Source organism: Aedes albopictus, unplaced genomic scaffold, assembly GCF_035046485.1.
Source record: "Aedes albopictus strain Foshan unplaced genomic scaffold, AalbF5 HiC_scaffold_191, whole genome shotgun sequence".
Taxonomy (NCBI): domain Eukaryota; kingdom Metazoa; phylum Arthropoda; class Insecta; order Diptera; family Culicidae; genus Aedes; species Aedes albopictus.
This window is the reverse complement of record NW_026916971.1, coordinates 2,175-20,034: the sequence shown is the minus strand read 5'-3', so window position 1 is coordinate 20,034 and position 17,860 is coordinate 2,175. Positions and strand designations below refer to the sequence as shown.

General features: G+C 43.2%; 2 protein-coding genes across 4 annotated transcripts in view; one reads left to right on the top strand and one right to left on the bottom strand.

Moving 5' to 3' along the window:
* The window catches only part of LOC115253608 (histone acetyltransferase KAT6A-like), a 32,692-nt gene extending 29,954 nt beyond the window's left edge, over nucleotides 1-2,738 (top strand). For all 3 annotated transcript variants that reach the window (XM_062843404.1, XM_062843405.1, XM_062843406.1), the window contains 2 exons: nucleotides 1,002-1,604; nucleotides 1,670-2,738. In XM_062843404.1, coding sequence (XP_062699388.1) covers nucleotides 1,002-1,604; nucleotides 1,670-2,179 — 1,113 coding nt within the window. In that variant the 3' untranslated portion in view covers nucleotides 2,180-2,738. The remainder of the gene's footprint in view (nucleotides 1-1,001; nucleotides 1,605-1,669) is intronic.
* Nucleotides 2,739-14,587: 11,849 nt separating this feature from the next.
* Nucleotides 14,588-16,964, bottom strand: LOC109415425 (protein trachealess-like; the record flags this gene model as incomplete). Its single annotated transcript, XM_062843403.1, is given in 4 exon segments — nucleotides 14,588-15,135; nucleotides 15,196-15,683; nucleotides 15,745-15,851; nucleotides 15,918-16,964. Coding segments are annotated over 4 exon segments (1,806 nt in total). The 3' UTR covers nucleotides 14,588-14,967.
* Between the last annotated feature and the right edge of the window lie 896 nt (nucleotides 16,965-17,860).

Here is a 17,860-nt window from a genome sequence, read left to right as displayed (position 1 = left end):
TTCACATACACATGGAAGTAACCTGATGCTTCCTTGAAATTTGTAAACTATAATAAGTGTTTAATTATTTCTATTAACTCTAATCAATCAAAATACACTCTAAAAATATCAAAATAAATTTTTATTTTTTCTCTGGCAAAAGAAATAATAAAAAATATTATTCCTCGGGCCAAATTATATTATTTTTCTTCATTCGTGCCGTGGGCCGCACAAAATTTCCTCGCGGGCCGGATGTGGCCCGCGGGCCGTACGTTGGGCAGCCCTGCCCTAACATATAGCTTACGGATATGAGCACCAGAATACGGTATATAGCAAGTTCCCCCGGAGATTATGTCCGGTGACCATATCTAGTAGTTCCCAAATGGTCAAAATATGCTTATCAACGATGTTCGATATTGAAGATTAATGCTTACATCAAATAGAGAGATTTTTGTTGCAGATCAAAAAGGAAGACCCGCTATGTTTTCTTCCCCGAGGGATTCATGGTCCTCGGAGGAATCAGATTCCCGGAACATCCCTGGAAGAACCGGAAGTAAAAATTAATAAAGGCAGATCCAGTTTTGGATTAGAAATAAATTCTAGAGCAACATTTGAACAGGGCTGATGAGCCCCCATCAACCGGTCCACACAAACTAAGACCGTTATCAGAAATAGCTTTAGAAACTACTTTAGCCTTTAGAAATGAATACAAAAGCACATTAATGAATTATTATGATTTTTATTGGTTTGATAGATATCACACATTTGAAGCACATATTTCCTAACGTCAAGCAAACAATTGTAACTAACCTTGATAAGCATGCTGCAATTAGATCTGTAACAACTCCCTAACAGTTTTGTCATCCACGTTTCAATGAATTGTTCCAGCGCATGCGAATTCAATCACTGCTTACTAATTTGCATCCCGTCCGCCAAGTTCGGCTTTTGCGCCACGCATGATCTTTTAGAATGTTGCGTTGCAACCTTTCAGTCATATTTTATGTGAAAATGTTCCTTTCCAGGTGGAAACTATGCGCGAAAAGATAATCATGCTCGAACTGGAAGAACCCTCGTCAGGTAGTAGTGATCGTCAGAAAGCTCCCACGCTGCCTCAACAACTACAGTCTCCCGACTACGACGACTCCACGGAAGCGGCGGATGTTTCCCTGGAGGACGATGACCACCCGGACGGAAGGGTTCCCGATGAGGATGATCAGGACAACCTAAGCGATCAAGAAGAACAAGGCGAGGAAGTCAACCCCCTGCAAACGATCGTCGAAGTGGTAAATCCTGCCCTCAGCGGTGGTGACGGTCAAATCAACGATATCATCATCGGGCGGTACAACGACGACTGCGCGGAAGACTCGTTTGCTTCAGCGTCTTCGCCGTCGACGTTCAGTGCCGGTGTCGGCCATTACTCGTACGAGGAGGGTCGGTATGAATCGATCAACGACAAGATGAAGAACGTCCTGCGCGAGCTGAAGCAGAATGAGAAGGTGAGACTGAATCTTTCCAAGAGTATGACGGAGGAAGAGTTGGCCGAGCAGGAAGGTGATGAGGAGGACGAGGAATATCAGCAAGAGTATGAGGATGCTTATCATGAGGTGCAACAGGAGGAAGCACATGTAAGTTCGATGTTCACTACTTTCCGTGACATGAATGTATTGATTTGTTTTCCATTATTAACTAGCCGGACGATGACGAAGACGAAGAGTTCCGCCATTACGAGGAGAAAACCGGTGCAATCGGAACGGTCTTCATGGTGCGCGAGCGACTGATCAATGATTTCTACACGCATCAAAGTGAGCTGGCGGAGCAGGAGCATCATCAACAGGTGCAGGTGCAAGTGCAGCAACAGCAACGGCTGGACTACTACGATGGGTGCGAAGTGATACAAAACCCCGCCGCGCAAGCCTTCGAAGAGGAGCTGGAAAAGATGCAGAGTCTCAGCAAGCTGCAGAAGATGACGCTGCACGACGAGAAGCTGAAGGCCGTATTCTGCGATGACGACGAAGACGACGATGAGGATGAGGAAGCGACGGGCAGTTGCTCGCTCGGCGAGGTAAGTTGTGCCACGACGGAACGAAAGAACAGTTCGGCAGGTGCGAGTCAGGAGAAACCGAGTGGCATTCCCATTGCTGGTACCAATGGGAGTGGCAGCTCGAAGCGGAAAAAGCGAAAGAGCAAGAAGAAGAAGTGAGGGGTCTTCTTTTGAAGGGTTCGCCGAGTTCCATCCGTCCTAGATCACAAAAAGAAAAACGTAATCGCGAAGCGATTCGGAAGAATTAGTTTATATTTCCCCAGTATGATTTAAAAACTGAAAGGTTTATGAAAACGTTTTAACTACTTTTTTTAACTTCTCATATCGAGAAAGCGACGGTATTTTAAAATGCGAAATGAACTATTCCATTATGATTATTCCTTTATTAGTTTCTGGATTTTTATCAGTCGATATTCGAGAGTTATGCGACAATAATAAGCAATTTATTTGAATAATATGAATAGATTTTATGGAAGTCTAATACATAAACTACGTAATATTTATTTAGCGCTACTGCAATCGGCTCGTTTTCGTTATCATTCGAAAATCGGTGGAGTCGCCTCGAATCACTCCAGAGTAGATAGTAAGTAAACGTGAAGCAGTCAAAAAATGTAAGGGGCATCAATCAGTCAGCGGAAGGATCGAACGATCGACTTTTTTCTTGCTGCAGATCTGATGCAGTTTTCTTAGAGTAAGTCTATCTACTAAAATATACAGATGAGCAGAAGTAATTTATTTTGCCGCTTCTTCGGTCTATGAAGAAACGGTCGAATCCGATCATAATATATTGACTGAATTAAAAGTTGGCGTCAAGTTTAAGTGGCTGAAACAATCCGAACATCCATAAGGTAGGGACAGAGCGTTCATGATTAACAAAAATTTTAATCATGATTTATCATTGATGATTAAAATTCCAATTTTGATGATTATTGATTATGATTAATGATTAATTTGATTTTTAGGATGATTAAAGATTATGATTAATGATTAAATTTGGTTTTATCTGTGATTATTGATTATGATTAATGATAAAAAATGGCTCATTGATTAAAATTCATGATTAACCATGATTAATCAATCACAAAAAAACTGGAAATGATTAAAATATATTTATTGTTAAACATGTTTTTGAAGTTTCAAAAGTAAAAGGTAACTCTGTCCGGGAGATTTTTGAAAAAAGAATCATAAATTATATTACTTAGAACAGCATTTGAACCAATTTAAATTGGATCATATATTTTATATGATGAATCATTTTTGGTGATGAATGATTAATGATTGATTAATATTTTTTCTTATGATTATGATTACTGATTAATGATTAGATTGCAAAAACAGTGTGATTAAGATTAATGATTAATGATTAAATGAGATTTTTTTGTGATTATGATTAATGATTTTGATTAATCTTAATCATTAATCATTAATCATGATTAAATTTATGATTAATCATTAACGCTCTGGGTAGGGATAAGCGCACGGATAATTCAATACTTCGAAGATTCCGTTGCCTGTCTGTCTTCCACAGAAGAAGGAGTAAAACAGGCTGCCGAGCAACGTATCTCACCCTGTTTCGAGGTCCATTGGAGGCCGATTGGCAGGAGTCTAAAAGAGTCTTCAGGTATCTTAAGCTGAAACATCAAGAAGTCCCATTGCAATTTTGCATACAAACTTTAGAGGCACAAATCTGACGAACGAAGCCTCGAATCAAGCCGAACTTGTTTATTCTGGCTTTGCAAAAAGAGGCAGCTTTCCAAATCGAGCGCATTTGTTCACGAATGTTCAAGATTGGTGCTCTTGAAAGCGTGAGTAGGAGTCCAAGCCGGCCATTGTGGCAGTTCTATTTGTATGCTCTGAAGTTTCTCCATAAGTTGCACTTTGGGTCATCGAACTCTGATTTGGAGTTGTTTGCGGATGCTGGCTGGGTTGGCAACCAAGTTGACCAGAAATCAAAAACCGGTTTCTTAAAAAAAAAAACGACCTGAGACCTCACGAAACCCCATGAGATCCTCTAGATCCTTGTAGACACCCTGAAACACCACTGAGACATCCTGATACCCCATGAAACCCCGTGGAACCCTCTTAAATCTCCCGTATAAGCCCCCTGGAATCTCCTGATATCTCCTGAAACCCCGTGAGATTCCTCAAAACGCCCTGAGACCCCTTAAAACCCCCCTCAGAAATTATAGTACTTCCTGAACCGCTAAGGCCCCCTGAAGCGCCCCTGAGACCCCATGGTACCTCCTGAGTTCCCTAACACGCCCATGAGACCTCCTGAAACACACCTTCAAAACACTCAGAAACTTTCTGGGGCTCCCTGGAACCCTCTGACAATCTGTGAAATGCCTGAAGATCTTCTGGTACCCCCTGAAACAAGGATGCTTTCATTCACCTGACAATCAATTCTATCATTCTATCATTTAGTATGAGTAGGTTAATACTAGCGTTTTCACGCCGTAAATATAAGAGTTAGAACACGGTGCCTTTGGTGATAATTGTAGGAATAACTTTACCCTACAAGTTTGCCGAACATCACATTGCAGTAACAAGCTTCTGAATTGAGTTATAGACATATGAATTAAATGATTGACAGGTGAATTAAAACGTCCTTGCCCTAAAACGCCCTTGAGACCTTCAGAAACGCTGCTGCAACTTCCTGAGACCTACTGAAATTCTCTGGAACCCTGTAGAACCCCTGGAACGCCCTTCAGACTTTTTTACACCTCGTGAACCTCCTGAGACCCCCAACACGCCACTGGGACCTCCTGGAACCTCCCCTGAGACTTCCTGAGACTTCTTGAGGCACCCCAGGTCCCTTGAAACCACTCTGGAATCCTCTAAGACCCTTTGAAGCGTTCCTGAGACCCTTCGAAACACCCGTGAGACCTCCTGGACACTCCTGAAACCTTTTAAAACCCCTTGGAATACTCTAAGACTTCCTGAAACCTCACTGCACTGGGACTTCCTAATACTCACCTGAACTCCTAATACTACTTACTAAAGCCTGTATCCGCAATAATCGGCACACATAAATATTACTGTAACTCTGCAATAGATATTTTAAAATTGCTCAAATTTGACCTGATAACATCTCCAGTTAGTCTAGTGGTTAAGGCTATGGGTTGCCAATCCGGAGACGGCGGGTTCGATTCCCGTTCCGGTCGGGAAAATTGTCTCGACTCCCTGGGCATAGCGTATCATTGTACTTGCCACACAATGTACAAATTCATGCAATGGCAGGCAAAGAAAGCCCTTCAATTAATAACTGTGGAAGTGTTCAAAACAACATTAAGAGAGGCAGGCCAAGTTCCAATGCGAACGTCGAGCCATAAAGAAGAAGAAGATGAAGTAAATATGGATCGTTATGTATCATTATTCAGTGCAACAGGCTAGCATTGCAAGTGTAGATATAAAGCTGTGTGTCCATGAAAGATTCGATGACCTACATAATCAAAAAACTATCATAAAGTGACCCTATATGGTCTGAGCTCCAAGATAGTTTGGCTGACCTGGAATATCCCTATAGTGTCTCTAAATGACATTTGAGATTTCAAAATAATCCGTAAATATTTTTTGCCATAAATAATAGCAATGCTATTATTTATGGCAAAAACACAAAGCTATTCTTGGAAGTGGAAGGACTTCATTATAGAACAGTTTGGACGACCCTGAATATCACAAAGATTTATAATAAACAAGTACCTAGACTTCAGATTGCTCCAGTAAACGCGATTGGTTATGCAACGTTACTCAGTATAATAGATATGGCAGTTAGAAGTGTAGATCTGAAGTTCTGAGCTCCAAGGTAATTTGGCTGAACTGGAATATCCCTATACTGCCGTGAATCGCATATCTGTCCCATTTGCATAGGAAATCCAGCAAAGATGGGACTGATATGCGATTCACGGCAGTATAGTGCCTATAAATGGCATTGTAGATGTCAAGAGCTTAACGGATCCCAGTAGTACTAATCTAGCTATTATTTACAACGAAAACATAAAATTATCAAATATAAAACCTTGTAGAGTGAAGGCCTTCACTCTAGGACAGTTTCCAAGACACATATTGTAATTCTTGACGAAAGGTAAATGAATTCATATCAACGTAACTCATATCCAAATTCATTTCTTAGAACAATTGGTATGTCATTTATTTCGTTTTTCCAAATTTCATGGTGTTCAGGATGTTCTAGGTTGTCAACTAAGTCTCAAATTCAAATATGTATTCCTATTTTTTCATAATAGAGGACTCAATTTGCAACAACTTTGCTTTATTGGATGGGCGAATTTATACAGCTGTTTCTATGTTAGGGTCATATATGACCCCTCGCCTTCCGGCTCCGAAGGGTTAAATGACCTCGTGATGGATCAAAATATGATCCGCATTAGAAACAACATGGGACTGACATGCGAAGAGGGGCAGTAGAGTCCTCTAGAAGACTCTGAAACTCCCTTGAGACCCCCGGAAACGCCCCTTATACCCTCAGAATCGTCACTGAGACCTCCTGAAACCCCCTTGAAACGCCCCTCAGGCCCCCTCTGAAATCCCAAGAAACCCTTGAAGACTCCCCGAAGCGCCCCTGAGACCACCTAGTGCCCCCTCAAACCCCCTGAAACCTTCTGAGACCGCCTGGAACTCTTTAAGACCCCCTGTAACGGCATGAGACCTCCTGAAACCCCTTTGAAACCCCATGAGATCCCCTGAAATCGCCTGAAACCGTGTTAACCCTCTGAAACGCCATTTAGACCTCTCTGATACCTCCTGAAATCCCGTGAAAACTCCATGGAACCGTAAAAGATATCCTGAAACGCCTGAGATCTTCTGGTACCCTCTTCACTTAGACACCCTAGATGCCTTTAAAACCCTCTAAGACCTCTTGAAGCGCCAGATCTCTTAACACCCCCCCCTCTTCGCGATAGATGTTGAGCGGAGATGAACTCCTGTCCGACCCGCATAAACCCGCTACAAGCTAAGAGCAAATTGCTAAAATTAGCCTGCTACGCCTCCACTCAGTCGAGTTTCAGACGATGTTGCTCGTTGGCTGGCTCTCTGGCCATCACGCTATTTTCGTTGCAGCAACATGAAATATGTGATAGCTCTGTTCACCGAATTCCATACATACATCCTCTTCTTGGCAACTTCTATCTTCGTTCGATGTTATCAGGACCGAAATTACCAACTCCGTCTGCTAGCATCTCGCTACGCACTTCTCTAGACAAATGAAAACCATGTACTCCGCGGTGTCCTCGTTGCCCGGGCAGGTTGGGCAAACCGGAAACTCTGCATGTTCGAATCGATGGAAGTAACTTCTACAGCATCCTGACAGAAATTGTATCAGGTAAAAGTTTATTTCGCAGTGTTTTCTGGATGTCCATACCGATACATTTGGAATGAGCCGGCAGATCCACCTTCCGTTATTCGCGTTGTCTCACTCTTGTTGCCACTTAGCCAACGAATCCGCTCTGGCCGTCCTTTTTTCGTTTACAATCTCCCTTCTCTGAAACAATTCCACGTCCTCAACCAGAGTGATGCATATAGGGATCATCCCGGCTATAACGCAAACTGCCTCCGATGATATTGCCCTGTATGCACTGGCTACAGCCGAAACGTGCTTGGAACCCTATAGACCTCTTGAAACGCATTAGACTTCTCCTTCAAGACACGCCCCTGCGACTCCCTGGCGCTTCTGGAACCCTTTGAGATCCTCTGAAATGCCTCTGAGACCTCCTGATATCCCCCGAACGCCCTGGAACCCTGTAAGCTGTGTGGCTTCGAGGCCGTGCGGTTAATGTCATCAAGCACCAAGCTGAGGAGCGCAGGTTCAATTCCCGCCGCAGCTGTCAGGAAAAAATTTCGGCTGTACCACTGGGTCCTTTGTCTAGTGTCGTGCTTCCTTCATAGAGCAAATAGCTCACTGGAAGCATTTAACGTGTACGTGTCTTTAAAACGCCCTTGAGACCGTCTGAAATCCCCCTAGATCCCTGAAGACTCCTTGAAATGCTCATGAGGCCTCCTGGTACCCTCTGTCGCGCCCTCTGAGACCCCTTGGTATCCCTAGACCCCCTGAAACCACTCTGAAATCCTGTAAGACCCTCTGAAGCGTTCTTGAGACCACTTGAAACACCCGTGAGACCTCCTGGACCCTCTAGAAACTTTCTTAGACCCACTGGAATTCTCTAAGACTCTCTGAAACATCACTGAGACCTCCTGATATCCGCCTGAACCTCTTGTGAGCCTCTAACATTTATTCATTTAACCTACTGCATCTCCTGAAAGCCTATGAGATCCCCTGAGACCTCCCGGTACTCTCTGAAACTTTGAGAAACCCGCTGGCGTCCCCTGAAATGCCCTGACTGTTCATGAGACGCTCTAAAATGCCCCTGTTTTCCACACTGCTCCTAGAGATAACCAATCCGAAAAGCATGTGTTCTTTTTCCTTGCACTTTGGGTTCTTGAGAAATTTGTGTGGCTTCTGTCCTCAGATTGGGAACCACTGAGCTGGGCAACACGACTATACACTGAAGTTTTTTTTTACGGCGGTAGTAGTACCACGTAAAAAACATCGTTTTTTTTTTATGTCGTAAAAACGCGTTCAAAAAATCGCATAAAAAAGTCATGTCACGGTAGATGTGAAAAGGATTCAGGGATTTCCGGGAGGCTTCTAGGAGTGCTTTAAGGGGTTTCAGGGAGGTTTCAGAGGAAGGTGTTTTAGGGGGATCCAGGATGTTTCAGGCGAGGTTTCAGGGCGTTACATGAGGTTCAAGGATGCTTCGGGAGGATTTCGGAGGCATTCAGGAAGCTTCAAAGGATTTTTGGCGGGTTTCTGAGACGTTACATTGGCGTTTTAAAGAGTTTCGGAGGGTAACTGTGGGTTCCAGAGGGTAACGCACCTGTAACTCCCCGGAACCCCAGAAAACGCCCCGAAAGCCCTCTATAATGCTTCTTGAATCCGCTGAAAATCGCACAGAACCCCCTGAAATCCCTTCGGGCCCCTTGTGAAATACCTGAGACCCTCAGAATCGCCTTTGTGACGCTTCTGTAACGTTTCGGAAACCCGCTAAAAATCCTCTGAAGCTTCTCGAAATGCCTCCAAATCCCCCTAAAACCCACTCGAACCCCATGTAGCGCACCTAAAACCCTCCAAAACCCCCGAAAACGTCTATGTAACGCCTCTGTAACGTCTCGGAAACCCGCCGAAAATCCTCTGAAGATTCTTGAAATGCCTCCGAAATCCCCCGCGTAAAAATTTTTCAATTTCAATAAGTATTCCCTGAGACGCAGAATTGAAAAAAAAACATGTCATCCTCAGCCTTTGGTTCTTGAGAATTTCACGTGGCCACCATATTTGGAATCATGGGACTATATTTTAGTATCTGCTCTCTGTGGCGTAAAATCAGACAATTTTTATTATTTTTTCCTCGCACTTACGGTTTTTGAGAAATTTGCGTGGCCCTTGTTCATAGATTGGAAACCACTTCTTTTTACAACACATCTGTATTGACGATACTCCTCCTGAGCATGAGCATGAGCATAGATGACCGCACAATTCGTAGTTGCTACTCCGTGATTGACCAGAGCAATCGAAATTGCACAAGGAACCAATGAATAGGGCTTGGGACTAGCTTACTATTCTCAATGTACACAGTTCGTGAGCTCTCAACTTTATTAAGGTCAATAACGGCGCCGGCCACGTCCTTACGGTCATCGAGGAAGGGAGGGAATGTTAGTAAGACAAACGTTGTTAAAAAGACCGCGAATCGCTGCATCTCCATGTTTGTCTCAGGAAGGATTTTTTTGTTAGTAGGGTAAGGTACATTGTCAGTCCGGGAGTCACCTATGGTTGGTGATATGATTTGACAATGGATCAATATACACAAACCGCCGTTAACAACCGACCACTTTTCGACGCAAAAACTAGCCAAAAAGAAAATTCTATCGCGCGTCTCCACTCCACTAGGGAGCAGAAACCTTTAGTCTATTCCACACAGAAATACACTGAACGCGACTCACTTGTCAGCGCCCGGATTTTTTCTCGACCGGCGAGCCCGAACTAACACTTTTCACTCTTTTGTGTGAATGCAAAATATGAAAGAAAATATTTATTATGAACTTAAAGTGTATTGGGAACTGGCGCCGACGGGAAGCGAAAAATTCGGGACCGACTCGATCCACGACGCATCTACCGCACACTGAATTCGACCACATCGATTTTATTCTTTCTCGTTCACACTGCAGCGCGATGGGAAGCGAAAAATCCGGAACCGACTCGACCCGCGACGCATCCACCGCACACTCTGTATTGACGATACTCCTCCTTGAGATGATTAATCCGAAAAATATTTGAGCTTCTTCCTAGCATTTTCAGATCCTGAGAACTTCTTGTGACCTGTGACTTCAGATTGGGAACCACTGATCCTTGTAAAACAACTAAATTTTAACAAGTGCTCCCTGAGGCCTAGAATCCGAAAAAAAATTTCACTTCATTCTAACACTTTAGTTCTTGCGCAATTTGCTTGGCCCATACCCGTAGGTTGGGAACCACTGAACTTTGCTAAACTGCTAATCAGCTTAGAACGAAGTAACTCAAAACCTATCTCACTTTCAAAACTTTGTAACTTCGATGTTCTCAAACTGAATCTCGTTAGCATTAGTATTAGCATTATCATTAACCCTTTCGTTACCAAACCCCCCCCCCAAAAGGAGAGTGCAATACAATACTCTTTTCGTTTTAACTTTTTTGTTTTTCAATATTTTCCGACCAAATTTTGACACAATAAGCGGATATCCTTCTAATTTAAGGATTTGCTAGGGATTGTTGGAATAGCCACCTGGTTCCGGAGTTATTCCGGAATCAAAATGGGTCATTTGATTTGGCCATTTTGGAAAAAGGAAATTTTCGATATGAGAGCCGTTCAGTTTTCAGACCTAAGTGCACTAGAATGATAGAAAAATTTGTCTAGAAGTCCATCCCGGTCACTACGTGCCTTGGAACCCGTTTTACGGATGTTCCGGGGTCAACTTTTGAATATGATTCAATACCATCATGCGACACCTCAAACTTCGTGGTTTTTTTCAAGATGCATCATTCTCTGCTGTTTTGGCGTTGTCTGAAATACTGTTGGCCATTTTGGAACCGGTATTTGGATTTCCCGGGAATCGGTTCCGGTGGTTCCGGGGTCCAATTTTCGAAAATAAACAAACACCATCATGCGGCATATCAAACTTCATGATTTTGAAAATTATGGCATTTTATCATAATGATTGGCCACTTAGGATACATTTGGCCATTGTGGAATCGGTATACAGATTTTCCGGAATCCAGTTCCGGGGTCAATTTTTGAATATGATTCAATACCATCATGCGGCATCTCAAACATCGTGATTTTCAAAATACATCATTCTGGGCTAATATTGCGTTATCTGAAATACTGTTGGCCATTTTAGAACCGGTATTCAGATTTCCCGGGAATCGGTTCCGGTGGTTCCGGGGTCAATTTTTCGATTTCGCATTTTGAGGGGGCAGATGAAAAAATATTTATCAAAATATCGAGTCTTGCTGAAAATTATTTAACAAATCCGATGAGTTTTTAATATTTTTCAGAATAGATGCTTTATTATTTTTATCCCCCCCCCCCCTCGATCAGCCAAAGAGTGGTGGGACAAAAAGTGAAATAAATATTTGTAACGGCCTTACAAGTGAGTAAGAACAGAATAATAAAATGCACTGTTGTTTGAAGCTTGTTTCTTGAGATTTGTGCGTCTGAAGTTCTGATGCACTGTTGAAGCGGGATTTCAAGACGTTTGTCCTTAATCGGCATGATCGCCCAATATGTGAATATGTAAATCGGCATTGTAGTTTTGAGGAATCAAAATGACTGTTTTCTTTTTTAGTTTCGTAAATTATATGAGTATGAACAATTACTTCTGGATTTTCCATAGCTTGCTGCAGTGATTCCATCAAAGATTTCTCTAGAGATTCATTCAAGAATGCATCTAGGGTTCTCCAGAGATGCTTTAAGGTATTTCTGCAGGTATTCCCTCAGAGTTTTTTCAGGAATTTCTCCTTGTATTTCTTCCAGAATTCCGAAAGAGATTGATCCAATAAGTCTACCTGGAAATATTCGAAGTATTTTTACAGGAATGTCTTCCAGAAATTCTTTCAGACAATTTTACTGCAAATTGTTCAAAAATTAATCCATGAATTGCTTAAAAATGGTGTATAAAAAATCCTTTAGGAATCTATTGAAATATTCCTTCAATTATTCGTCCAGAAATTACTGCATACATTGATTTTTTCAGATTTTTTATCCAGGGATTCCTACATAAATTCTTTCATGAATTCGCTGACAAAGCTCTCCTTAGATTCCCCAAGGCATTCTTCATGGGATTGCTTCCGGGATTCCTCATGGTGTTTCTTCATAATTCTTATTTGTTTCTTTTAGGGCAACTTCAGGGTTTATATAAAAAAAACCTCCAAGATCTCTTCGTGGGATTCCTCCAGGAGTTTCAACTGGAATTCTTTCAGAAACTCCTCCAGGAATTAATCCAATACTTCCTCCAGGAACTGTTTAGAGATTCCCTTAGGATTTCCTCTTAGACTTGCTTTCGAAGTTCCTCATGAGGTTTTTTTTCAGGACCTTCTCCAGGCAGGCCCGTGTACAGAAAAGACGACAAGGGAGTGGTTTTTCCAAATTTTGGCAAAAGGCGGAGGGGCGCCTAGTGTATGGAACATCGGCAAAGACGCCAATTCCATTGAAGATTTCTTAAGGAATTTCTATAGAGATTCCTGCAGGAATGTCCCCAGGAACTTCTACAGGGTTTCAGGCGTTCCTTTAGGTATTCCTCTAGAGAATTTTCTAGGGATTGCTCCTGGAATTCCTTCAGGAAGTCCTTTAGGAATATTTCCAGGCATTTGTCCAGGAGTTCCTCCCGAGATTTCTATAGGGATTCCTCCAGGCATTCCTCCAGGATTTTATTCAGTTCAGAGACTCCTCCAGACATTCCTTCAGAAATTACTACGGCATTTTTTCTAGGAAATCCTCCAGGGTTTCCTTCAGAAATTCCCCCCCAGGAATTCCTCTCGGAATTTTTCCAGCAGTTATTCCAGGTATTCTTCCAGGAGTTTCTCCAGGAGTTCTTCCTGAGATTCCTTCAGGAGTTCCTCCAGGCATTTCTTTATGATTCAATCGAGGCATTTCCCCAGGGACTCTTCCAGGAATTCCACCAAGAATTCATGCAGGAATTACCATAGGTATTTGTTTAGGAATTCCTCCAGAAATTCCTTCAGCAATTCCTCCATGAATTTCTCCAGGAAATCCTCCAGTGATTCCTTCAGAAATGCTTTCATGAAATTCTTCAGGGATTCCTAATTTTAGAGATTTATCCAGGAATTTTTCCTCCAGAGATTCTTCCAGGGATTGCACCAGAGATTTCTACATAAATTCCACCAGGAATTCCTTCAGGGATTTCTCTAAGGATTCTTCCAGAGATCTCTCCAGGAATTCCTCCAATGATTCCTCCTTACATTCTTCCGAGAATTCCTCCTGGAGTTTCTCCAGAAATTCCTCTCGGAATTAGTCTAGGAATTTCTCCGGGGATTTCTCCCAGAATTCCTCTAGAGATTCCTCCAGGAATTATTCCAGGGATAGTTCCACGAAATCTCGCCAAGAATTCCTCTAGGGATTTCTCAAGATGTTCCTTCTGAGATTTCGCCAGAAATTTGTCCAGAAGTTTCTCCAGGCATTTGTTCTGAGGTTCCTCCAGGAATTCCTTCAGGGATTCTTCCTAGAATTTCTCCAGATTTTTTATCTAAGGACTCCTCCAGGAATTCCTTAATAGGGTTCTTCAGAAATTTCTCCAGAGATTCCTCCCAGAATTCCTCTGGGGAATCCTCCAGGAATTAATCCAAGAGTTTCTTCAGGATTTCTTTGAGAGTTTTCTCCAGGAATTCCTCCAGGGGTTTCTCCAGGTATTCCTGCAGGAATTTCATTTCCTCCACAAATTCATCCTCCAGGAGTTTCTCTAGGAATTCATCGAGGAATTACTCCGGGAATCCTTGCAGAAGTCCATTTCAGGATTCCTTCAGATATTCCACCAGGAATTTAGCTAGGAATTCATCCAGGAAACCTCCAGTTGTTACTTCAGAAATTCCTCCAAGAATACCTCTAGCGATTTCCCCAGAAATTCCTCCAGGTATACTTTCAGAAACTCTCCAGAAGTTTCTCCAGAATTTCTTCCAGAGATTTCTCTAGGATTTTTTTCTGGGATTTTCCCAAGAATTCCTCATTGGAATTCCTGCAGGAATTCGTCCAGAAAATCCACCAAGGGTTTCTCCAGAAATTTGTCTAGGAATTCGTCCAGGAGTTCCTCGAGAGATTTATTTAGACAATCCTATAAGTCGCCTTTTTTCCAGTAAATATCCGTAAGTTGTAACATAACATTGACCACAGTGAAGCACTCACATTAATCATATGCGTCAAAGCTTGACAGTGATATTCAGAAAAATCACTCATCATTGCGATTGACCAAACGTTGCATGGGATTTCGAATGATTGGATACGATACAAATTTCCAATGGTACTAAAACATAATACTTTTTGCATTTATTTTCACATTCTTTACTAACTTAATAATAGTATAGTTACAAATACTAGTTGGTATGATTGCTAACATTACATGTAATTATACTGACACTGGTTACTTTGCGTTACTATTTAATGTGTAATTGTAGTAGTACGACGACGATTGCAGAGAGAATTTATGTAACAATGCTTGGCTCTTACTACCATGAGTATTTTCCTACAAAGAGAGAGAGATGAAGACGTTCGCAGAAGCAATAAATAGTCTCGAGTATTTTCTGTATGTTCTCAAGCATGGCATAGCACTGACTGGTTGGTAGATTGTTATAGAGTGGATAGAAGTCGTGAGAAATTCGAAATTGAAAGCTCTCAATGGTTTTCCTGCAGGATCTTCTTTGAGGACGTCTTGTTTAGCACCCGAATGACGCTCGCCCGATTGGAGATGTTCTTTTTGCCGTTGGAGGTCTTCTTGTCGATACCCTGGTTCTCGTTGACCGACATGTTCATCATTGGACTACCGGCTTTGAGTCGCTGTTGCTGTGGAAATGACGATCATGTAAATTCTTTGAATTGGAGCTTGTTAAGTTCTGAACTCACCTTACTATTGCTGCAACCCTTCTCCCGGTCCATATGCTTGTCCTTGAAGTCCAGCGACTCCTTCTTGTCGAACATGCCCAGCCCTATCGCCTTGTGAGGTGACTTATCGATCAGTTCCTTGTGATCAACGTGGCCGTCCAGGTACGAATCCGACTGGTTTCCGCCCAGCTCTCCGTACTTGTCCTTGACTTCCATCTCGTACTCCATGTTGGCAGCTGCCGCTGCTGCTGCCCTTTTGGCCGCCGCTGCGGCCACGCTTTTGCTTCCGATGTGGTAATCATTGTGGTTAACATTTGGCATTTGCGAGATGTCCAAGATCAAGTTCTCCTTCTCCGGACGGGTGATAATGTAGTTGACGCAGATCACCGTCTGGTCGCTCATGTTCTTCGTCTGGCAGACCATCGTGCAGCACGTTTGGATCCAGAAGTAGCCGGAGTTTTTGTTCAGGATTCGGTAGAATGGGGTCAACACTTGACCTTTTTGGATTACTGCGAAAGGTTGAAAATGATCGTGAACAGAACTGTCTGAAACGTTTCGAGATCAACTTACATTCGCTGTGACTCTTCTTCAACTTGGGCGCATCCTGTCCGTGACACAGCGTGTAGACGCTTTTCCCATTCAGCTCATCGGCTGTGTAGTCCAGAAAACTAGAAATTCTGCAATAGCCAAAGGTATGTTCTTAAATGGGCAACAAAAAACCCGATCCCCGTTCGATAACCTACCTGTTTTCGCAATGGATGATCGTCAGGTCCAAACTGGTCCGGAACACAAACATATCGGACTCCAGTTTGATCTCGTGCAGCGAAGGCGGCGGCAAAGCGATCCCAATGCCCACCATCCCGATCACAGTTTGCTTCTCGCTATGCTCGTCCGTGGAGTTGTTCTTCTTCCGCAGGTGACACAACAGCAAGATCACCCTGTAGCCGGACGACTTGAAGTGACAGCCCCGCTTCGTCAGCGTTGACTTCATCCGCACGCAGAAAGCTCGATCGTCTCCCTCGAAACTCTCGCCCGGAAGAGGTTTACTCTCCTTGACGATCTTCAGTACCGTCTTTTCCGGTGGATCGTCCGAGTATCCACTGTAGTAGTCGGAGTTCTTCTTCACTCCCAACTGTTGTTCCACCTCGGCATGATCACCTTTGTGGATGTAATCAAATATGCTACTACCGGTCATCTCCACCTGAGACAGCCCCAGGTAAATAGATACCGTTTCCGAAATGTACAGAAATCGGCCGTCCACTCCCGTAGATACAGCGAATCCGTCCAGCGATTGAAGGATGTGCGTTCCCAGGTGTGTCTCGAACATCTCGTTGAAATACTGTGGCGACGTGTAGTTCTGGAACCCAATGGGTTCCTTGTTCCACGAGGGGACTCCATTCTCGCTAAACTCCTTAAGCTTAAGGTAACTGATCGTCAGCCGGATGATGGACGCCTTGTCCAGCTGACTCGTGATCGCCGCCGGCAGCGGCAACATCTTGGCCAGCTCGTAGAACTCATAGTTCTCCTTCCCGCGACGCGATCGGGCAGCGTCCCGTGATTTTTCCTTGCGCAGCTCAATCAGTCCCGGTTCCACCGTGGCCAGGTTGTTGGAAACGGCCGAGTTGTGCGACTGGATCGACGAGTAGGTGATCGGGCAGAAGTCCTGCCCGGATACGATCCACGAATGGGGGAAGCCGGAGTTGGTCATGCTCAGCGCGTTGGACATGATTTGCGACGAACGGTGGAAGTTGCTGTACTCGACTTGCAGCGAGGAGAATGGGAACATAATGCTGTGTGGGTGATGGATGGAAGAGAGAAAAAATAAAGAATAATTGTTTATTTGTACAAATTGGGACATGGTGTGTTGCATGTTTGTGTTTTGTACATTTGTAATGTTCCATTTTATTTTTCGTATCTAAGTTCCCAAACGTGGGGCCCGATACGGAAAATAACATGTGCATTCATAAGGTTCCAATGTACTATTTGTACAGGAGGAAATGAAACTACCTTTTCAAGAAATGTGTAGGGATAGGTACGGAGCCACCATACGGGCAAACGTAAGGTGATCGAAAGATGGAAGCAGCGCTTCAATGAGCAGCTGAATGACGTTCACATAGTATGGGCGTGATGGGGGTTCCCATCGTATCCATGAGTTGTTAGCGACATTGCATTGAGACGGTCGACTATAGCGCGGATGATGAAAAATGTAGACATCGAGGCTTTTTTTAGAAATCCCTACAGGAAATGCGTAAAGAAACAATAAGGAAATCGCGGAAGAAATCTCCAAAGAAATACCTATATAAATATTGGGAGGAATACCTGAAAGAACTCAGGAAGCAATCCCAAGAGAAATCCCTCAAGAAACCCAAAAAAATAATCTGAGAGTGTTCCCTGAGAGAATCTTAAAGGAAGTCCTTTTGAATATCCTAGAGGAATCCTTAAAAGAATCCCGGGAGATCTCTAAAAGCATCCTGGAAGAATCCCTCGAGGAATCCCAAGAAAAACAAGATGTAAGAAACACCGGGAAGAATTCTGGTGGGAATCTCTGAAGAATTCAATGGAGCAATCCCAGAAGAAATCCCGAAAGGAATCCCGGAAGGATACTCTGACAAAATCCAGAGAAGAATCCCGGATGGTAACCCTGGAGGAATCCTTGATGGAAACTCAGCAGAAATTTCTTGAGAAA